The sequence below is a fragment of the Acanthaster planci genome, linkage group LG20 (genome assembly GCF_054643075.1).
Source record: "Acanthaster planci isolate LZ-2023a linkage group LG20, COTS_SCS, whole genome shotgun sequence".
NCBI classification, from domain to species: Eukaryota; Metazoa; Echinodermata; class Asteroidea; order Valvatida; family Acanthasteridae; genus Acanthaster; species Acanthaster planci.
In genome coordinates this window covers 5,040,400-5,064,805 of record NC_141796.1, presented here as the reverse complement: position 1 = coordinate 5,064,805, position 24,406 = coordinate 5,040,400, and the positions used below count along the sequence as shown (strand labels likewise).

The 24,406-nt window shown below is 41.7% G+C and overlaps 1 protein-coding gene across 5 annotated transcripts; it reads right to left on the bottom strand.

Moving 5' to 3' along the window:
* Positions 1 to 4,060: 4,060 nt before the first annotated feature.
* Positions 4,061 to 24,322, bottom strand: LOC110977988 (uncharacterized). Of its 5 annotated transcripts, none has more exons than XM_022232580.2 (8): positions 24,155 to 24,322; positions 22,166 to 22,430; positions 20,706 to 20,847; positions 19,917 to 20,019; positions 18,613 to 18,738; positions 16,921 to 17,110; positions 15,402 to 15,579; positions 4,061 to 14,274 (listed from the first exon to the last, which is right to left on the bottom strand). In XM_022232580.2, exons 2-8 carry the CDS (start codon positions 22,271 to 22,273, stop codon positions 14,153 to 14,155), a joined length of 969 nt encoding a protein of 322 aa, XP_022088272.2. In that variant the 5' UTR covers positions 22,274 to 22,430; positions 24,155 to 24,322; the 3' UTR covers positions 4,061 to 14,152. The 5 variants fall into 5 exon arrangements, with proteins under 5 accessions (XP_022088272.2, XP_022088273.2, XP_022088271.2 ...); XM_022232581.2 differs by lacking the exon at positions 24,155 to 24,322 and adding an exon at positions 23,900 to 24,072; XM_022232579.2 differs by lacking the exon at positions 24,155 to 24,322 and adding an exon at positions 23,914 to 24,072.
* Between the last annotated feature and the right edge of the window lie 84 nt (positions 24,323 to 24,406).

The window sequence follows — 24,406 nt, the reverse complement described above, 5'->3', positions numbered from 1 at the left end:
TCCTGGCCGAAATGTCGAGTTAACACACACCAGTTCTTCGAAGAACCGCACCTCTTCCAAAGAGATTGATTCCATGGTGTACCCGCAAACCTATGTCTCATGTAACTTCCACCATGCAAAGTTAGAGATCTTAGTTAGGCATCTTTTGGTTCATTCTTCATTTTTCACGCGTTAAGTGCCCATAAATTTATAACTATATGTACTTATTCCTGTAAAATACAAGCCCCCAACGGCCATTCTTGAATTAACATGGATGCAGAGCTATAAAAAGGCCGGGCCCTAACATTCAAAGCTTCTAAATCATACTAGTACTTGAGAATTGGTAATAAAAATACTACTTTTGCATTTTGAAAAAAATAAACGAACAAAACAAAACAAGAAAACGGGCCAACCCTACTAAAAAAATGTGTGGATTCAGAAGGGGAAGGAAGTCAACTCCTCTGCTCTAATACTAAACAATAATAAACATTTATATTAAACAATAAATAACAATTATAGTAATTATACGTGTAATAAAGAGGTAATAGCATAAGGGGGATATTAATTGTATATCATTATCAATGTTATGCGTGACTAGACTCGTGTCCAGCTGCCTGCAACTATATATCAGACGTAAAAATCAGACAGGCCTGAACCCCCTTGGAAAAAATTCCTGGATCCGCCCCCTGTCCCCTGTTTGGGAATTTCCTGGAATTAGACATTCATCAAAAATACTTCAATGCCCAAAGCTGATTAGTTCGCTTCTAAATAATTCAAGGTCAGTATAGAGTTGACAGAGCGTGTATTTTTGATAGAGGGAAATCTCCACAACCTCTTAAGAAAACCCTCAACTTTGTGGCGAACCATAAAAATATCATCAACCCTTGATTTTAATTAAGACTTTGGCAAATATATTTGTCAAGGATTACCTACACAATGCAATAATGCAGGGAAAAGCAGTAAAGCATGGTCTTTCCTCTATGGAAATGAAGTAAGCTTAGAAAACCAGCAAATCAGCAACCATTTAAGTGTCAGTTCATGAGACGACCATGCAAAATCTTAAAAATTTGACAAGGTGGGGGTCAGCACTTTGAGTTCAAATCTTGGCTATTCGATCCCCACCCAGCACAATATCACCAGATGGAGTAACTCGATCTGTAATACTACAGTGGCCGAGTGCGGGGCATCGGTAATTTTCAGCAAAAAGGGTACTGTTCTGGGACTCCGAGTTATTTTAAGGCATATTTAGCGTGTATTTACAGCCACATTTGTACCCTTAAATTTTATCGCTTATTATCAAATTATACGTCAAAAGAAAGAGCTGATTCTCCTCTATACGATGAAATAAAAATCGTTGATGTGCAATAATTGCAGATATCTAAGGCATTAGAAAAACGTGTCAGCTCTGTGGAGAAAGAGTCATTTACTTGTCAGGCCATAACTGAATTAGTGCAGGGCTGATGGTAACAAAACTTGGCTAAAATATGGTTTAGGTATACATCTACAATTATAAAAAATAAAATCTTTGTCAGCTCTTCCCTCTTTTGTTTTCGAATGGTCAACAAAAAGGAAAAAAAATCTTCAATTTGAGATCACCCTAATTTAGACAGTTCTGAAGGCAGTTGCTTCCTTTTAATTCACATTTTTTAGTAGATTGTTGTTATGACCTGGCAAAAACCTACTTTTGCAGACCTCACATAAAACCTTTGGTGTAAATACATGTATATCAATAGGTGTTGGAGTGTACCGTCAGGTTGCCGCCCACTCAGGTTGCACTGCAGACACAATCACCCGTAAACAGTATCAAAAGAGGGCGCTATCACATAGCTGGTCAGTGCGGCTTGAAGGCTCGCAATGCGATGAGCACTGCATGCAAATCTATCGAATGCAGTGTTAGGTAGGTTTGTCGCTGCTACTAGTCATATCCTCAGGAAGCCTACAGTGCGTCTTCGTCAGTGTACATAGAATATACGATGCCATCTGCAAATGCGGAAAGTCTCCGTATCTGATGTGAGCGTTGAGTGGAAATGTCGTCATCCACTCCATGAAAGGAAAGGCGGAATATTCCGTCATGTTTGTGGTGTAAACAAAACAACCAGTCAAGAGGTGTCTGCAAGATGGAGCATGTTGATCCATTGATCCCAAGTCACTGAGGTAAGATAATATGCCTGATTTATGATACACGCCTAGTAACGTGCAATTGAGCAAATGTTTCCTATAGACTATATTTGTATGCTCAACTGATCAAGGGTATGAGTTCCATATCCACACCTCATTAATTTTCCCTCGTGGTTTACTAGCCATCAGAAGTGATAACGTCCTGAAAGTCAAATTTAGTAAGGACAATATTAAAGCATTTACTTCAAAAACATTTAAATTTTTCAGGCAAGTGCCCTAGGCTTGTGTGCAGGATTACGTACCGTGTATGGCACTTTTTCCTGATCAGGCCTGCAAAGGAAGATACTATGACCTTGTAGTCGTCAGGTCCCCAATGTCGCCACATATCAAGTCTGATTGTTTTTCACAGTTAATGGCAAGTGCCTCCCATTCCTGAAGTACTGGTAACTACAGTGAACTAAATCCTGACATTTTGCATCTCATGTTATTATAGATAGATGATAAACTGTATGCAAACCTCTTATTTGTTTACCGAGGTGTGGGGGGCTGTAGGTGGGGCAATCCATTTTATCATTTTTGAAATCTCACTTAGGGCAAGGGGAGGGTTTTGCAATTGCAGACTGGGTCTCCATTAAAACTAGCACAGGCAACCACTGCTCAGTGATTATAATGAAGTGTCAGAGGCAAACTTTTGATATTTCAGGGGAATGGAGGAAGAAATTTTCCAAGATAATTTTTTTTCAACCGTAAATTTATCCAGCCCAGCGACCCATATTTTAGTCAACAGAGGCAGCCCACCCTGCAATGTTCTCCATAACAATGCCCAGGCCTCATGGTTGTGAGTGGATGTGGTCCACTGCCCCCTCTGGTTATGTCACAGCCTTCTGTGTGTTGCATTATCTCACAAGATTTATCTATTTTCTCATTTTCCAACTTACATTCTCAGTCTTCACCAACTGCCAAAAAATGTTACACAGGATTTAGGAGCCCTGGATTCTTCTTGGGCTCCCACTCCATAACAAAGAATTTAGAGCTCAAGTCCCTAAGCACCTTCCTTATCAAGGATGGATAGGCACCTGTTGATGGACGGTTATGTTCAGGCCTTGCTCTCTTACACAAATCAGGTACACTGCCATCCAAGGACTGGGCTTTGCTGGAAAGGATAATGCTGTGGAATCGGTTGAGAGATAGGTTCTCAAGCATACCGTACAGAAGCAGCATAAGCTATGAGGAAATATGGCTCGATGCCATTCATTGATTGCTTTGATTTATGCATATTGATGTGTCATTCCCAAAATAATCATTTCCAACCTGTTTCCCAAATAAGGCCTGGTCGTGTCGTGGTGGAAAAGGTTTTATCTGAATGGACTTATTGAAGTTTAAGGTTTTCCGTTTTTGTGGTTTTAAAAAAATTGGGCTTTTAGTGTTTCGTTTCATTAGTCCTCCATCACTATTTTCACACTTCAAAGTGATCCACGGTAAAAATTGCATCTGTGGAAGGCTTTGGTAGTTATGGGCAGTGAGATTGTGGAATTTTCTTAGTAATGGTTGAGAAGCCTTCCGCCCTTTCTTTTTACTTACATGTAATTATCTTCTCTTTTCTAAGTTTATGCTGTTGTTTGGACCAATGCGCAAAAAGTGCATTAACCTTACACTCACGATGCTGCACTTCAAGGAAGGAAGAAAGGAAAGGAATGACAGAAAACTAAACGAACTACAGGCGCTCCTTTCATTTTGAGTGGAAGAACATTGACTGACGTCAGACTGTCCATGCGTTACATCAGTTTTGTGCATTGATTGATTGTGATTGATGGGTCAATAAGCCTCAAGCTGCACCAAGGCGCATTTTTCTTTGTATTTTCTTTGAAGGCTCCTTCTGTCGAACTAAATTTCGCTTGTTCACCGACTATGATGCACGCATTACGGTCGCATCACTACAAATAAAAAATGAGCACTCCCGATCAACATGGCTCTTCTCAACCGATGAGGGGGTGCTTTTACTCGAGGCGGATAGCCAACACTACAAATAAATAAATTATACATGTACACACAGCAGTATATATTGTCCGAATACATACATGAACACAAACACAATGGTACTGTTGAATTTTATGGCACAAATATCTAAACCGATGAGATTCCTAAAAACTGGATAGAAGTGTTGTACTGAAAATAATTTACGGTCATATTTTCACAAGTACTTTAAAAAAAAAACTTCTTCCATGTATTTCTTCAGAAAAGTGCATGTATGCTTACCCCAGAAAGGCTGAGAATACTATTTCGAGAACACTAGGCAAGCAAGCATGAATATTAACGCAGGTAATCATAAAAAACAAGCACATAATTGCAACAGATACATGTAATAATGGAGTTTTATGTGAACAATAAATTATTATTTTACAGCTATGCTGAAAAACATCTACGGAAAGTTCATTAAAATATTGTTCAGTAATTATGTCCGTGCATTGGGGTTTGACAAAACTGAAAAATACACTGTGTCCAAACTTATTATGCAAATATGTGTCCAAGCTTATTATGCCAGTATGTGTTTTTGTTGAAGTAACACACTCACGTGTTCCGTACGCGTAATGCCCCAACTGCTCTCCATGCCTCAGTGGACATGTGAGAAATGCAATAGGGGAAGCATTGTCTGTAACTCATGAGATACAAGTCCAAATGTGAGTTATTTTCAGAAAACACTGTCCAGAGTTATTATGCAACAGTCCACTGTACAGTGAAGATGGGTTAAAAAGGTGATCTCTAGCCTGCTGAAAAACAAGAAATTGTGCAGTTGCTTTCACAGGGCCAATCTACATTGGATATTGTGCCTTTCCAGAGATCACCGTACTGTGAAAAAAATTGTGACAAACAGCGAAATTAGTCAAAAAAGCGACTTCAATCAAAATATCAAAAAATTAATGCCCGGCACCTTCGACAGATTCGCTGTCATGTTACCAGAAATCCTCTAGCAACCAGCAGAGAGGTATTCGAAGCATGCGAACTCCCAAAGTATCCAGAACCACACGCTGTAAGGCCTTCAGTGAGGTTGCCAAGGTTCGAAAGGCTCAAAGACGACCACCTCTCAACAAAAACCACAAAGCCAAACGCATTTCCTGGGCTGAAAAATATATGAAAATTGACTTTTCAGGCGTTATTTTCACGGACGAGTGCAGAGCAACACTGGATGGACCAGACGGATGGGCCAGAGGATGGATAACTCAGGGGCAGTCTGCACCAGTGCAACTACGTCGACAACAAGGTGGGGGTGGAGTCGGAGTCATGTTTTGGGCTGCTATCGTTGGAGATCAGATGATTGGACCATTTCGTGTTAAGGACGGTGTTAAACTGAACTCTGAAGGATATTGTGATCTTTTGGATGCCAACTTTGTGCCATGGTGGAAGCAGCATCCGGCCAGACAACGCAAGCTGCTGATTTCCATGCACGATAACGCACCTTCGCACGCATCCCATTACATAAAAGCCTGGATGGAGCGCAACGGATTCAAGCAGGAACAGATCATGGAGTGGCCTGCTTGTTCACTGGATTTAAATCCGATTGAGAACCTCTGGTCGGTGTTGAAGCATACAGTTTATGCTAATGGCGCAATACAACTCCAAGGATGCATTGTGGGATGCGATTAAGGAAGCAGCAGCACGTTTCGAAGGAAACAAAACAATTTGACAAAATCAGTGGACAGCAGACTGTTGAAAGTCATCAGCAAACAGGGTGGCTATATTGACATGTGACGTTTATTAGCATAAAATAGGATGCTCAGTGCAACTGTTTATTTTTTTGTTTGTTTAGTTTTGTTTTTGATATTTTGATATATTTTTCTGAAGGTGCAATCAAAATGATTTCTGCTTAATAATGACCTATAATCTGGAGAAAATAATAAAATATGACTACACTGCACACTTGTTGTTACTATGTTGCATAGTATCTCTGGACAGTAGAAAACAAACGCTATGAAGAGATGACAATATAGTGATCTGGAGAAACTAATTGTTTGTACTGAATTTCATTTGCAAACGAACATATAAAAAATAATATTTGAAACCAATAACTTTACCAAAAGTGGTGTTTCGCAATGGAATTTTAATTTTAACACTGAACTTTGCATTTGCATAATAAGTTTGGACACAGTGTAAATCACCACGACATTTATACCATCAACACTTCGTACCGTATTCCCACTCCATAAACCCACTTCCAATTTTGTTTCAAAAATTCCTAAAGAATTCTAAGGCATATGTATACGGAACATTATTATGGTGTATACTGTGACAACCAAGTGCGTACGTAGTTGTGTTAGGATTCTTACGTCGTGGGTGTCAACACTGTCTCAAAGGAGGCGCCGGCTTTGTATTTCCCAAATGTTTCAGTAGAGGGAAGTTTTACTATAGGTTTTCCCGCCCAACTTTTTAAAATTGGCGCTCCAATTAACGTCAGGCTCATTCAATTTAGCGCGAAATTGATTGGCGATCCAGATCAACATTCAGTCAGCCAAAATAATCATTCAATTTAACTCCATGAGCACGCGATTGCAAATTCCTGTGAAACAGCAAAGTCGCTATTCAGTTAAGAAAACCCCAAGAACAGAAGTCAAATTCGCACGGTTACTCTGTGGTACTCGTAATAGGCATGCGATTTCGTGAAAAGCCAAGCATTTCTGACATCCGTGAAATGTTTTTCATCGAAGTCTAATTTACAAATTTGAAATGTTTTATGTTTGACTAATTTATTCAAATTCCATCATGAAGAAGAGGGGTTTCACTCGCAGAAAAAATCTGTCTCAGTACACTAATATCACCTTGATGGGAGAACCTCTTGTCTATAATGTACGTATTTATTTCTGCTTAAAACCAGAAAAAGAAATGATCAAATTCTTCTTATCTGGTTAAATAATTGTTAAAGCAATGACCAAATACTCAATCTTTTCAGCAGTAATCTTGTAATTTGTATTTTTCCTGCTTGAAGATTTATAAAAAGAAAGAACAAAATTGGTTTCATGTAATCCAAAATTTTTTACTTCAAAAAAACAACTCGATATTATCCCCATAAGCATTTAACAGAACAAAAGTATACCAGTATAAGTTAAATGAAAAAGTTGGGGGTAATAAAGAGCCAGGGCAAATATCGCCAGCAATCAAGATGTCTCTGGAACTGTACACGTATCATAATTATACAAAAACTCTATCTTTTCTCTAATACTTAAGGTTCGTATACTTTGAAAAGCTAACATTGCAAATATAAGTGCCCATTGACGGATATGACAGTAAGTTTCACCCAGGGCAAAATTGAGTGACGCTTGTGAATTGTGAAATTGAATAATACTGTTACTAAACTGTATCCTTGGCAGTGCATGGTTGGACGTCCACAAACGAAACTGAATGCGCAAAGTTTCGAAGATCAAGCATGGGAGTAACGGGCTTCGAGAAATCGCTCGAAGGTCAATGCACTTTCATGAATTTGGAAGCTGTTTCAACAAATTCGGCCGGGAAAACCTATAATAGAATGCCACATGCTTTTTACTGCATACGTTGTAGATTTCCCCCTAAAATGTCAACAGCATATCACGCCGCTTACAGAATTAGCTGATGGGGGAATTTGGAATGGGTCTCTTGGAACACTTGCAACATCCATTTGGTTCGTGATGCTGGATCGTGTACACGTATTATTCCACTGGTCATTTGACAATGAAAGTCCCTTCGGAAGTGATTGTTCCAGTAGGAATTGAAACATTTTTTCTTTACCATGCCTCGGAAACGAGGAAAAACCAGCTCATGACGATTTCTGTTTCTTATTAAGCCCTTAATATACATGCACGTATATTAACATACCGACATTCCATACCTTCTACCTCCAGCTCCATTTCTACCCTATAATTCCATTTCTATTTCAGTGGAATTCTAGTTCCATTTCAATCGATTTTACATTTCAGAATCTTGTGTGTTGAAGTGTAATCATCTAACAGCAAAGGCCCTTTTGCCGACTGCAGCAGAATAAATATCCTAGCGTATTCACTCCAGATGCGTGTGTGTGCACGACATTTCCTTCAAAGTGGACAATCTGGCCCCCCCCCTCAAAAAAAAACCTAGGCCCGCGCCATATTTTCTATTTGGTGAGTTGGGGACCAGGGGCAAAAATGATATCCCCGATGAAAACTGCATTACTGAAAGGATGCGTTGAGCCTAATCTGTGTTAATATCTAATAAGTTTCAAGTTCCCCACAGTGCTTGAACGTCTCCTCCCCCCCAATAAAAAATACAAAAAAAAATTCAGGTGGGGGGATAGTCGAACGAATCATTTCCCCACTGAGGGGAAAATCGTATTGGGTAAGTACCCTTTGGAAATACTTCCCAGAAAAAAGTTGAGAAACCTTTTTCAACTTTTGTTAAAGTCTCCCGCTCAAGTGGCACTATATCAATCTCCTTGTTCAGAATATTTAAAAGGAAACCCATTTAATATTATAATAATATTACGTGTGCATTTTCTGTTAGTCTTGCACTTGGCTTCCAGAGCCTCACATGAAGAGAATTAAATCGGCGTTCCTCCAACTCAAATATTGCGTGTAACTTGCTCAGTTCATTACAAACTGGCGAGGAGGATAATTAGTGACTATGGCTGCCTTGATCGGTAAAATTGAAGAATTTCGAGAAGGGAAGGAGGACTAGCTGCAGTACGTTGAAAGGTTGGAACATTATTTTGTAGCCAACAATGTAACTAACGCAGCAAAGAAACAAGCAGTTCTACTGACTGTGATCGGTCCTCAGTCCTACAAACTACTGCGGAATCTCGTGGCTCCTGAGAAACCCGGCGATAAATCGTATGATGACCTGGTACGTTGCACGACCCAGCATCATAATCCGGTGTCATCGGAAATCGTCAAGCGATTCAAGTTCAACAGCCGATACCGAGAAGAGGGTGAGTCCGTGGCCCGATTTGTAGCGGCTCTGCGCTCACTGGCAGAGTTCTGCATTTATGGCAGCACGTTAGACAACATGTTGCGCGATCGATTAGTATGCAGCGTCCAAACCGACCGCATCCAACGGAATCTCGTAACTGAGAAAAACCTGACACTAGAGAAGGCAATGGCAATGGCCCTTAGCATGGAAAGGGCGGCTAAAATGTAAAGGATACGCGGGGATTGCAGGCAGCGTTGTCTCAGAATGACAGAGCCGTGAACAAAATATTGAAAAGCCAATCAAGGGCCCGCAAACCTGCATACAGCGCAATCAAGCAACCTGACTCAAAAGCAATGGGAAAAACGCTGAAACCCTGCTACCGTTGTGGCAAAAATAACCACCATCCTGACATGTGCAGATTTAAAACTAACACTTGTTTCAACTGCCAGAAACGTGGACATATCGCGAGTGTTTGTAGAGGTGGTAAAAGTGGGAAAATGCCACATCAAGTAAAGCCAATGAGTGCCGCAAGAAACATGAGTGACACTAACAGTGATGGGAAAGAGTCCAATTTTGACGGCAACAGTCCAGTGTACACTCTCTTTGAGTGTTCCAGCAGTCGTTCGGTCATGAAGGCCATCAAAGTCACCATGTCTGTCGACAACAAGGATCTGGTCATGAAGGTCGACACCGGTGCAGCGCTCTCGCTGGTGTCGGAAAAGACTTTCACATCGCTTTGGCCAAACACGACACTGCTGAAAACGGAAGCGAGACTCCGCACTTATACTGGTGAACAGGTTTCGGTCCTCGGAAACTTCAATGTTGAAGTCGAGTATAACGCAAAGACGTACGGTACGACCTCGCACTGCTCGTCGTCAAAGGTGACAGACCAAGCTTACTTGGAACCGGCTTTGCGAAATTAAACTGGACTGGCAGCAAATCAATGTCCTCTATGGAACCACCAGTGTCAATAAATTACTCAAAGCTGCCGTTCAACGTTGTTCAAGGATGAGCTTGGTACTTTGAAAGGCACCACAGCCAAACTCTTTGTCGACAAAGATGTACAGCCGCGCTTCCGTAAAGCACAAGTTGTTCCTACGCTATGCGGAAATTGGTGGAAAAAGAACTGGACTGCCTTCAGGCTGCAGGAATCGTCGAACCGGTTGAGTTCTTGGAATGGGCAGCGCCCATCGTCCCAGTCCTAGCCTCAAGCCAGACAGATCTTCCGTGAGAATTGCTGTCGACTGTGTTGGCTCGCTTGGAACAAGCTGGCCTTCGTCTGAGGCTGAGTAAATGCAAATTCATGGCCGCTTCTATCGTGTACTGTACCTGGACCATACAATCGACGCACAAGGTCTGCACCCGACTTCTGATAAAGTAAATGCTATCTGCAATGCACCAGCACCAACAAATGTGACTGAACTGAGAGCATACCTAGGGCTGCTTACCTATTATGGTAAGTTCTTGCCTCAACAATCGACAACCCTTGTTGCTTTGTATCGACTTCTCCGCAGGACACAAGATGGAGATGGGGTGCCGCGGAAAGGAAAGCCTTCAGTGCTTCCAAAGATCTCCTGCTATCATCAAGTCTATTGGTGCACTTCGACCCAAAGAAAGATGTAATTGTATCATGTGATGCATCGCAATATGAAACGGTGCAGTCCTTGCCCACAGAATGCCAGATGGTTCGGAAAACCCAGTCGGTTTTACCTCGCGTGCATTGTCTCCGGCAGAGAAGAAATATTCGCAAACTAAAAAGGAGGGCCTCGCCTGCGTGTTTGGTGTAATTAAGTTTCACAGTTGCATCTATGATCGTCATTTAACGTTAGTGACCGACCATAAGCCTCTCCTGAGCCTTTTCAATGAAGGAAGAGCGGAACCACCTCAAGTCTCTGCTTGCATTCAGCGCTGGGCTCTGACCTTGGCCATGTACGAGAACACGCTGGTCTTTAAATCAACAACAGCCCACGGAAATGCTGACGCACTGAGTCGCTTACCCTTGCCTACCGCTTCTGCCAAAGTCCGAGTTCCCGCTGAGACTGTTCTGCTAATGGAGATCATTGACGCATCTCCTCTCTCCACATCGCACATTCGCACTTGGACTAGACGCAATCCCCTGCTGTCCAAGATACTCCGCGTGGTGAGGGAAGGATGGCCTTCACATGATAGGGTGGAAGAGGATATGAAACCGTACAGAGTTCGTAGTACAGAACTTTCTGTTCAAGATGGTTGCCTCATTTGGGTCAATCAAGTGATCGTCCCTCCACAAGGGCGAAATAGCCTTCACGAACGTCACCCCGGCATATCACGGATGAAAGGCCTCACCAGAGGGTTCGCTTGGTGGCCTAAGGTGGATGCAGATATAGAAAGTGGAGGTTAAAGGATGCCACAACTGCCAGTAAGATAAACCGATGCCTCCGAAGAGCGAACTGGATTCCCTGGAAATGGTCTGTCTGCCCCTGGTCCAGATTGCATATTGACTGTGACCCCTTCACGGGTAAGATGTTCCGTGCCGTGGTGGATTCGCATTCCATGTGGATGGAGGTTTTCTGATAAACCACGCCACCACTCATGCAACAATCGAAAAACTGAGACAGGCATTCGCGACCCATGGATTGCCGGATAAAGTGGCACCCGACAACGGAACAGCATTTACTAGCGCGGAATTTCGCGAATTCAACAAAGAATGATATCCTGCACATTCGCACATCTCCCTATCACCCGGCCTCTAACGGACTGGCCGAACGTACTGTGCGCACCTTCAAGCGTGCCGTGAAGCAAATGGAGACAGGAACAGTTGAAACCAAGGTGTCCAGATTCTTGCTTCGGTACAGGATCACTCCGCACAGTGCTACAGGAGTATTTCCCGCGGAAATGTTAATGGGTCGTCGTCTACGTTCTCTTCTCGACCATCTTCGATCCGATGTCACAAAGCGAGTCATTCACCATCAAGAAACCCAAAAAAGGCATCATGACAAGAGCGCGAGGACACGCGTTTTCCAGACGGGTGACACCGTGCTCGTTCGTAACTTTACAAAGACCGGTTACCAATGTTTACCTGGCACCATCACAGGTACCTCGGGTCCGGTGTCCTACCAAATCCGACTCGACCATAACAAATGTGAAATCTGTCGTCACGTGGACCACATCAGCAATCAAGAACGTCTGGTCAAACCGGCTCGCGCCTCTCCAAATTCGGACAGTGACATTGACTTAGGAACGGGTACTAACGTGCCAATCCCCAAACGACAACCTGAGACTGGAGTCAATCCTCAAACGCCCGACAAGCCTGCAACTCTCAATAATCCTCCAGCACCACAAGTCTCAACCGAGCCTCCGTCACCATCAGATCCACACCCGAGAGAAAATACCCTATGCGTATCAGAAACCGCCTGATTGTTATGGCTACAAATAAATAGCCAACCTAGCAGCTGCACACATTGGAGGCGGGATAATCCTCTGTGCAGTCTGTTCCAAGTCTGGGTAGTCTACCCCTGCACTTGACTGTCAGCATACGTGTATATAAGTAGCGTTAGTTTTAAAAAAGTAGTGGCTAGTTAATTAAAGGAAAAAAAGTTGGATTCAATTCAATTCATTCTTGACGCATGTTGAAAAACATATACATGTAGATTCAGTTAACACGTCACTTGGACATTTCACTATAGGGAGGAGGAGTGTATTATCCCGACTACCGAAGGACCTAATGCCAAGTCTATGGAAAGCAACTTTGTTCCCTAACCTCTTGAACTTCACCTTTTAAACCGGCTACTTCTAGGACTGTGGACACTATGGTCGTAAATATATTGTTTTACATGTACTTTCTTTCGGTGTGTCGCAAATGCTACTACGTATGCATTTTCTGTTAGTCTTGCACTCGGTTTCCAGAGCTTCACATGCACATGGTTTCCAGAGCCTCACATGAAGAGAATTAAATCGGTGTTCGTCCAACTCAAATATTGCGTGTAACTTGCTCAGTTCATTACACAGGGTTACAATTTTTAGACACCTCAATAGGACAAATTCACTCTGCAGCAAGGAGTTACTTGACAGCATAAAATTTTCAGTGATCAAACCGGGCTCTAAAACAAAAAAAATATTTAGTAATAATAAAGTCTTGTGATCATTTGCATCAATGCTGACAGTTAAAATGTTTCTAATAAAATAATTGCACACACTGATATTTACATGTATAACGTGCAGAACTCCAGTTTTAAAAATACAATGGCTAAGATTTTAAACTGCACAAATATGTACACACACCGATTAAAAGTCATATTTCGTCCAGTTCCATCCTAGTAAGATTAGCTAGGTATAACCCCCAGTGAAAGGTGACCAGTAAAGCTTGAAGCATTTACACATAAGCATTTAACTGTTTAATACTGTGATGGTATGGAAACCTTGTAAAAAGATCTTTTTTGTATTTTCAGTCCTAAACTTTCAGCTACAATATCCATAGGCCTACACAATCGATTTTTCATTTACAAGGTGAATTCAGAATTCATATTTTGGTGGCCACCATCTTAGAAACTTCAGAGGTCTTTTAACACTGGACAAATCTTGGGGGGGCCAATGCAGGGTTGTTGCAGGGTTGAAAACATGGGGCTTCTCACACTTGAAATTTTCCACCAATCACCAACCTCTTGTCAACCTGAGACTGATTTTTGCCCTGAGTTGAGAGTCAATCCTGCCCCTGATGACCACACTTGAGAACCGTTACACCCAGAATTGGAACAGGTTCAAAACTGTAGTGTGAATTGAACAGGGTTGAGTTTGCTGTGGGTTGGAGGATGTGAATATTGGGAGGCAACGTCATGGCACAGTGTGTACTGCATGTATGACACCTATTTATGTACTTGCTTATTAATGGCCAACACCCAAAATGTTTGTACATTTATGCAATGTGTTCATAGCACACCCAAGTGTTTCCCATCGTCACCCTCCATCGTTTTTACTCTTTGCATTTTACTCATTTATCAGAAATAGGCATGCTAATGAGGTGCAAATGAAAGCTTCTATCATGGACTTTCCTGGCCACAGGAAAATGTTATGACTTCTTTGATTTTCAGTGTAAAACACTGTTTTCCCTGAGCAGGACACACCCCTTGTGCAGCAAGTGGAAGGACTCAGCTTAGTGCTTGTGCTACAGAGATCACTGGGGTCGTACCACTTCGTGTAGGAATGCCAACATTTCTTTGATGACTTGCTCCGGGTAGACATAATGAACCATGTGTGTTCCTTTCTCAAACTCAACAGCTCGCTTGAGGCTGCCCTCTATGAATAAGATCCATCAAAATAAAAGTTCACCATTGGGGTCAAAACATTATCACTATACACATGTACAATGTGACTTCATTTACTTCCTTCTAAATTCTAGGGCACTGCTTTGATCTAACATGTCTAATGGGAAAAATATAAACAAAGTCTGGCATGAGGCTTTGGTAACAGTCAAGTCAAGGTTATGCAAGAACAAAGCACCTGATGTCCTGCTGGTTCAAACATGTTTACTGCATGTGGGTAGGCATACGGTCACACAGACAATGCGAACTTTGCTTGTCCGTACTAATGATCTTCAATGACCTACAGTGCACTTGATTTTGAGCATGCACTGTTGGTATACAGAACCAGCTCATAAGTGGAAAGATATTTTAATACAGCCTTGGCAAATACCTGAGGCTGTGTCCCAATAACATAGCTATGGCTAAGAGTAACACACACTCTTATGGAAGCCACTGGCTACAGCTGCTTCAGTCATTCCCATAGGATTGTATGTTATCACCAGCCAGAGCAGTGGTCAGGTACATGATCATAGTTGAGCTTACCAAAATGAGTACAACTGTTTTGCAGAGTGGCCAACCTCACTTGACCAAAAATCCTATGATGTTACCTTCAAAGCCCTATTACAAAAATCAGTTTCTTCACTATTGCATAATTCCCTACACAGAACGATGGAGGGAACACGATGCATAGTCTGGGCCCAAGACTGATTTTGCTTATACATCCATAGTTTATGTATGGCGCACAGACAAACTGCACAAATAAAGCAGCAATGGACAATAGAGGGCCCCGTGGATGGACATCGCGTCATACATGTTGCATGCATTTGTATGGCATTTCCAACATCACTGACGACTGATGTTACTGTGCGAACTTAACTTGTGAAAAATGCCAATTTTCAAGCCAAACAATAAGTAAAAATCTAAAATAACTACAAAGTTTCTTTTGTATTTCTTTTGGTTAATATTTTATCAAGAAAAATCATAGTGTTGTATTGTCACTGAGAAATCATACGAAATACGATAAAATTGTACTGGTTGGCAGCTCTGGTTTTGTGACGGTTTCCTAATACCTCGGTCTTATTATGGGATGGGGAGTCACATGTATATTAACAGATGCCTGACCTTTGAACTTCTCCATGGTAACGCCCTCCTCGTTGTACTTGATAGTGTCCTCCGGGCGCATCCCTAGTCGTAGAATAGTATCTTCCAGGACAGGCATTTCTACAAACTTATCATTGCTGCTGTACACGCACAGTGCTGGTAGGTCCAACTGCACCAGTCTTTCCACATTAGTAGCAAACTGTATGTGGTAAAGCGTACACACTATGTAATGTTAATAAAATACATCCAATAATGACAATTTTGCCAAAGTAGGTTCACACTGTTCAGACACTTGGAAACAACCTCTTTCTTACTGCAAATGTAAAAAGCTTCACAGACCTCCATCATGGGGCAGCCATCTTGCTTTTCTTGTATTCAAAGTAATGTAACCAAACTGAGGCTGGAAGGAAAAATAGTCTGTTCTCTTATCACTTTCTGAAGTCGTACAACTTTTGCCAATGGGTCTGAAGGGAACAAGACAAACATGGCAGCCTCATGACAAAGGTCTATACAGACTGATCTCAGCTTCATGAGAGTATGTATGTATGAGATCTACAAAAAAATAGTCACAGAGGAATATAATCCTGCAATATCCTAAACTGAAAGAGGAAGATTTGCAGATCTGCCCCAATACCGCTAAATGCCATGAAATCCATCAGTGGCAAAAAGGTGAACATTCGATGGATTTTGCTGTAAAGCCAGGTGGCAGGTTACAATAGCAAAGTGCAAAGGTCAGTGTTTGTCCAACATGCCAGTGCTCTGTGTTGAAATTTGTTGCATTTCACTTAGCTTAAGATTTCGTAGCACTGCACAGGACACCATAAGAAAAGCCTGGAAAGGGGTCTCTCGTTAGAAATACATGTAGCACAGGACACCATAAGAAAAGCCTGGAAAGGGGTCTCTCGTTAGAAATACATGTAGCACAGGACACCATAAGAAAAGCCTGGAAAGGGGTCTCTCGTTAGAAATACATGTAGCACTGTGATTCAGAACTACATGTACAAGTAGAGCCATTTGCACTCAAAGATTAGTAGGAATGGCCTAACCAACTTGGGAAACGGTGATCAGCTCATACATGTACTGCCCTAGTTTGCATTTACAGTTCTTGTCAGACCAGTCTCTACATACATGTACATGTAATTGTACATGTTTACAGTTTGTTACATGCTTGATCTGAAAATCTTTCCCAATAGTGCACTTTCCACCATGCGGGTCTTCACACTGCCCGATCTATTAAGCCCCAACCCCATGGTCTTTTGTCCAATCACAGATGTGATTTACTTCTTACAGGTGTGCACTATTGCGTGCCCATATGATGTGTGTGGCTGCAACAGCTGTGGCACTGGAGAGAAGCATGGTTTATTACCCACCTGCATGCAGTGGGCAGGGTTCACTGCTTGCAGTGGGCAGGGTTCACTGCATGCAGTGGGCAGGGTTCACTGCTTGCAGTGGGCAGGGTTCACTGCTTGCAGTGGGCAGGGTTCACTGCTTGCAGTGGGCAGGTTTCACTGGACTGATATCCTACATTTCAACTACATACTTTCTTGAAGTGAAGCTGGGAGCCCTCGTACCACGAGAACACCTCTGCATCTCTTGTTAGTCCCCTGAGTCCAGCTGCAGCGATGAGGTTGGACACCAGACGCTTCACTGCGGTGCCAATGATAGGCAGTTTTATGGAGAAGTAGATCAACTGGCCAAAGATGAAATAAAGCCAGTAAGGACTAAACAACCTGCACAAATTCACAAATAATACAAAGGAAAACTTGATTTCAGTTTTAAATTTGACAGAAAATTGGATTTAAGCAAACAAATCCTGGATATTTGATGCCATCCCAGCTATTAATATCCCTGTGTTCACAACAGAGTTAGAGCCAAATACTTCACAAGTCAGGTTAAGGGTCCAATCAGCAATCTGGAAAAATGTTTGAACTCAGTTGCCCTCTCTTGTCAGCACAGCTGTGATCAAGTCCATTCTAAGTTAATCACAGGTCAAATCACCAGTCAATCACAAGTCAAATCATTAATCAATCACAGGTCAAATCACTACTCAATCACAGGTCAAATCACCAATCATTCAGAGGTCAAATCCCTAGTTGATCACATGTCAAATCAACCTCCAGTAACAGGTCAAAACACCAGTCAATCTGGTCAAATCATCAGTCAATTACATGCATATGGTCAAGTCTGGTCACAAGTAATTATAGTGATGACCAACGAATTTCAGGTACACAGTGTGCATTTGTCACAGTTCATTTGAACAGTTAATGATAAATTTGAGATTGTTAGGAATGAAGATGACCCATGGATATGTGACAGGTTGACAGTAAAGTCCCCTTCAACCAAACTTCAATTGAAACAGGAGGTACCTTTGCATTTTGTTTTGAAGAAATATTGCAGAGTGCAAATTCCATTAGTAGAGCCTCACAGACCAGCGAACGTTTATCTACTCAAGAACAACTGTCACATCCTGACATAAGCATGTGTTTTGTGTTGTTTCAAACTGGCTGTACAATATACATGTATCTCCATGCACCAACACGCATGCCAGAAATTCTAATAGAAAGGCCTTTTGTGGTAAATCATGGGAATTACATCCCTTCTTAGCCAATGACAGAAAGTCAATGTATTTTAGGTACTGCTTGTCCTGTACGCCTGACAAGGACTTTAATGTACTTTTTTGTCAGACACAATGAAGATTTGGATTTATTTGTGACTACCAATGGTTTTAAGGTGTTTTGAACTCACACACAATCTGTTTACATACATTGTAGTGTAGTGTATTGTTCTTCTAGTTGTGTGTATAAATTGCACACAACTTCAGAGTGCTGTAACTTTAATAATGATTGGCCTAAAACTTTTATTATTTCTAGAAACTCCAAAAAAATCCTAATAATTTTGAAAAAGATATTTGAGGAAAACGCATTTTGAAATTTTATCCCTTGTGGTAATATGTCGCACTTTAATAGAATTGCCCATGTGTTTTGATCTTCAAAACCGCGACCTGGGTTGTGTACATTCTTTTACTTTTAAGGAAGAGTGAATGAAAAAATGCAGTGACAAAGTAGTATGAGTCCTCTAGATGAGTGGTACTCATATCTTCAGTGGCAAGCTTTATGGGTGTGCAGTATCGAGGAATTGCTCGTACAAGAAAAGCCAGATTGCTGGTATAATACCAGAACAAAGTGTTACCGTGGAAAAGTACATTCACACATATTTTTGAAGACTCCCTTACCTGTGTGGTCGAGATCCTGCAGAAGATAGCAAGCAAATTGACTTTATGCTGCCCTCTAATGCCGGATCCGCAGCCAGCTGGCAAGTCACATGACCTCCCATGGAGTGGCCCACTACTGTGGCAACACTGTGGGCAAAATGATCACAGGTGGCAAGAGTATGTTTTCAATGCATCCAATGCATTGTGCTTTTGTTCACTTAGCCTCGAGCAAATTTGTAACAAGGGCTTGGTCACTCACAACCGCTTGGGAATGACTGTGACTACATAATACATGAATATCTATAGATATAGCAATGATCCTTCAATGTTACATTTGCATTATTTCAAAGATTCATTTCAACCCTAAACCCTCCTACGTATTTTGGCTGAAAACCCAGCCAGATGCATGGAACTGCATCACTAGTCAATGTGGCTTGCCTGTCCAGTGTAACAACATCTAACAGGTCTACTGTCCCTAGAGGCTAAGTGGCCTGGGAGTCTGTGGTTGCCAGCCACCAGCAAGATCTAACAGTGACATTAGTCAGTGGGGCCAGTTCCCATTATCTCAACATGGCCAGTATGTTCGGCTGCTGTTGATTACCCTTTACAAAAATAAAACCCCAGAATTTTCCACCTGCTACATTTTGCTGAGAATGAGAGGGTTAGCTGGTTAGGGTTCATATTGACGCAAACAATAGACACTGCCAAATATATGTCATGTAAAACATCAAACATAAGGTAGAAATACAGGTGCACATGTCTTCGGGGAGGGGCAGGGGAAGGGTGATTCCCTCCCCAGGTTCTCAGCTGTCTCATGCTTGATCTTTTTGAACCAGACAGACAAACCAGAATTCAGACAAATTTATTGTGAGTACATCTCTGAAGTTTCAAGTCAATCCAAGACTTGGTTATCATGCCTTACCTTGTTTACATGGAACAGGTGAATATTTTGGGCCGACCTGTCGTAGGAAAATAGGCATTTTGCAAAAAGAAGATACATCTGATTGTCCCGAAAATGGTGTCAAAATGATGGAGCGGAAAAAGAAATCATTGTGATGATTTCGAAAAGAACTTTGTCCCAAAAGTTCATGGGAGTGGTCAGCTAGTATTACCAAACAGCCTGAAGAATTCCAGCCACATTGGCAACTATGCCGCTGTTGATCTTTCAATTCAACAACGTTTGCCCTGATATGTAGGCCCACGTACATTTGTACATGTGCTGCATCCACAATGCATGCACATGCGCATGGACTTTCAAAGATAGTGAACTGTGCAACTACATTCAAAGTACATTGTCAATTTGTGCGTTTTTGACAAGGCCTCACCTTTTGATGCCAATCTTCTCCAGAAGTCCTTTAATGACCTCAGCCTTGTGTTCGGAGGTGTGGTTGTAAATTCCATCTGGGTCAAGAGCTGTCAGGCCCATCCCTTCAGAAGCGAAATTGACACAACTGCTTAATTTTTCCATTCCAGTATTTACGTACTGTACATTGTACATGTACGTCTTGCCTAATGTCACTGCATTGGTCTGGGAGAGATAAACATATCTACCTTGCTTATATTGTATGCATATTTGAATGATCTCATAAAGGATATAGGCATAGTTTGCCCAATCAGATTATCACCTTGCATGTTCTTGTAATGTACATGTACATACAATAGCGACTCAGTGTCAACGATGCATGTACAAGACCTTCTCTCAAAAAAGTATGTTAACAGTAGCAGTACATGCAACAGGGCTTCCTTCTCCGGCTTGTCCTGTGTCAGGCTTGAAGTCTGCGATATATTCTAAATCTGGAGGTGCAGGGTACCAGCCTCTATTTTTAGTGTCTCTTGTACATATTGCCTGTCAAGCGACATTACAACTCAAGAAAAACGTAGGCCACATCCAAAAATGGGCCTCAAGAGAGTATGGCAAGATCTATTGTCTGCATGTCTCTGTGTATGGTATTTCCAATAGAGGGAAGACCTAGATCTAGCTCTACACAACAGATTCAGATGCAGCCTACATGTACATGTACAGTACATGTTTCATACATCCTGTACATGTATTCACCTTGCTAGGCTACAGAGCGCTCTCTTTGGTGCACGCTCTTCACAAACTGAAACTGTACCTGGCATGTTTGGAATGATGACCCTGTAACCCTTTGATGTCAAACGCTCTACAACGTGTCTGTACGCTTTGTGAGTGGCCGGTGCCCCGTGCACACAGACAATGACTGGATCAGTTGGTGACCCTTCATCAGCATACACCACCTGCAGTTATGGAGAGGAAAGGAATACTGAGACTAGGACTGCGCCAATTATTCCAATATTTGGATATTCCACCTACCAAACAATGAATATGCAAAGATACATTTTCAAGATTGAATACTCAGAGACTAAAATCAATGAAATAAAGACAGGGGAAATGCATTTTTACAATGCATATGGTTGTAACATTCTATTCAAAAAGCATACTTTAAGGTGGTACAAGTAAACCTAAAGGAGCTGGATGTATGCACAGGCCCAACAGTGACGCCAAAAATGAGTTTTTCCAATAAGATTTGCTTTTGTTCACTTTTGTAGAAACATGACTATTTAGTTTCTGGTTTTCATGAATGTTTGAATATTCGATCAAATTGAAGGTCCAGTAATTGAATATTGAACTATTCAAGTGGACTTAGCCTTAACAAAGGTGCAACCAATCACACACAGTGGTGCCTTCTAGGGGAAAAATACAAATGTGAATGTACATGTATCAACAAAAAGGCAGATTTTTGAAATTTAGCGGTACATCTACACAGGAATGGGAAAAAATAATCCTTTAATGAAAAGTGTGAGAGTACAGTGCAGTGCAGAACAACCAACAAACCAATGAATTGAACATGAACTTACACTGCTGATATATGGGAATTGACACCTTCTCTAGTCTCTAGGGGTAATCCTAGCTTGAAAAACCCTCTCCATGCCCAGGGATAAAAAATGGGTGACATGCCCAAAAGGCAGATTTGAGGCACAGATTGTCAAATGCTGGGTGTTCTAAATTTCTGCTTCAATTTGCTGGACACTATGGAAATGCCATTAGACTTTTCCTTCAAATCTCTGACAGCCTACAGTAATTTTGTCCTGCATGTTCTAATTTGTTTTTTTCCCCTTTTTTGACCTAACTGGAACTGTGCAATGCAATTAGCCAGAGTGATCCTTTCAAGCTCCTGCTGACTTGCTGAGTATTTTTGTCTACAATTAAAATACGTGTCAGCCCCTTCCTAGCAAAATCTGTGAAACTGATGATATCCCTGTTGGTGCTATCTGAATCTACATATGTTGCCATTGTACAATATTACGGAAGGATATAACATTTAATTCAACATCGTTAAGATTCCAGGAGAAAGTTTAAATGTTACATTGATCTATGCGCAAAAGCGGCTGGATTTTTTATATTTTGCTGTCCTAAATTTCTTTTCTTTGTTGATTTAGTGTTGGGTAAGTGATCCAAATGCCAGCAGGCATGAATAAATGAAATAAATTGAGAATGAATAAATGAGATCCATACAATGTATGTAAAGCTGTAAACAGGTACATTAATTAATACCTGAAATGATGTTCCTAGTGCATCTACCTCCTCTGTCTGCAAGGTGAAGCTGTAAGGTGACTTTGCCCCAGCGCCATCTCTGCTACTAGAGGCAGGTGGTGCAGACATCTTGACAATAATAAACAAAAACTACAACAACGACTGCTGCTAGATGTGATGAGGTGAGGAGAGCTGGCACGGCATAAGGCTGGGAGAATGGCAGGTGTTGTGACAAGGATGGAGTGAACAGCAGTTCTCAGACAAGTGATTCACTAGTCACCACCTCCTTTGAAAACGAAAAAGAAGAATCCCATGAGAGCTGTCCTGAGGTACAGGCATGAAGTACTCTTGAAAATTGGCTGAAGAGTGTTTTTTAGATATGAAATTAAACTTCTTTTTTTCAAAATTAGTTTTTACGTGCCAATTTCTCGTTTTTTGCATGACGATGACCACATTGTAAATTTCATGGTGCATCAAATTGACATGACTGTGCATGCGTTGGGCTTGTGGGCCAACGCCACAGGGCAACTGACTGTCTAGACCACTGACGATATTGACTTAACAATTTTCAGAGGCAGGGGATGGAATGTAGTTTTCATGCAACCCTCTCTTACAAAAACAGCCCCAAATCAAAACCATGAAACATTTCCTCATTTATGTGGTTCAAAGTGTAAGTCTTCTCTAGACTATGTATAAACTACAAAATCTGATAATTTAGAGATTTGCAAGTCCTACATGGTTCATGCCATCCATAGCTTCACACTGAATGCTGCATTGATATGGCGCACGCAAAATTACATCCCGTGATTTTCATCCCGTAATGGTATAGCATAGAGTACCGAAGATAATGTGTATGTCATGCATACATGTGTGTAATTAAAAGCCATTAGCGCAAGAAGCAGCCCATGAACCAACACACATGGGTACTCCATTCGTTTGCACTACACTTCCTGGTTCAAAATGACATCACAATTCCATACTCTATCATAGTTACATGTAGTCTCTAATCTAGTTATACGCCCTCTAGATAAGTTGATTAACATCTATGACGGTTACCCAAGAACTGCAGGGTTATAAACATTCACCACTCTCCAACATGGGAGCACAGCAGACGTCGAGCCGCCAGTTCTGGGGGTACATGACAATATCCATGGTAAAGTCATAGGTCCCTCATTTCGCCACTTACTGTGAAAACCAAAGACACTTAACAACAGGTGGCGAAATGAGGAGGACCTGGCAATTTTACCACATGGTCCCAGTCTACAGACATTAGTCATAATCAGAATGAGTTCCATATTACATGGACAACACAAATTTTACCATAAAACACGCCTAGGCCTAAAATGTTATAGGCCTAACAGCTGTCAGAAAGTGATAATATGCCCCAAAACATGAAATTAATCTGAGAAAATTCTGAAGCATTTTCTTAGCAAACAGTTCAGGCCTAGATTTTTCAGACAAGTGTGTTCGCCTGCATGACATGCAAAGCCCTATAACGCAGCTCTTTCTGAACACGTTAGTGTGTACATTGTATTTGCAGGCCTATTCCCCAGTATAGTACTAGTAGTCAGGTAGTGAGTGGAACATGTACAGTGTACAATGTATGTACATGTAGGCCTACATAAACATGCAGGAAATTCTGAACAAAGATCGTCATAGCGCCGCGTAGGATCTTTGATACTGACTATGGTCGGGGTTAATAAATGAATAGCTCACCAGCATTTAGAGTTTCAGTTACTCAAGCCAATACTGTACCTCTTAGTACCTACCCGACGATATTAGCTTGGAATAATGCCATCGTTCGTCCTGATAATGTTACATACAGTAGACAGGCCTAGGTCTACACCGAAATGCACAAAATAATGCTAGCGCCAGCTCGCGCTTCAAGTACGTGTATACTCCCGCCGGCCCAGAAGTACAAGCCTAATTTTCCATTAATAAACCACGGGCATTGCTTCAAATGTGGGAACTTGAACAAAATGGGGCTCCTCGAAAAAAGCTGGAAAATACCTCAGAATTGACCCTCTCCAGTCACTGATGGATTGCCAGTTTGCTGCCGTTGACTTACACTGGCGTAACCACGTAACTACGGAGCAGCTCATTTTCTTGTGATGCCGCTTAAAAAAAACATTCGTGCACCTCATCAGCGGGTGCCTCGCGGAAATTAAGCACTAGTTACGGCGCGCCACACACTGCTGTCGAGTGCTTAAATTTGCAACACCCGGCGAAGAGCTCTTGCCTGGGATATGGGTGTGGACAACC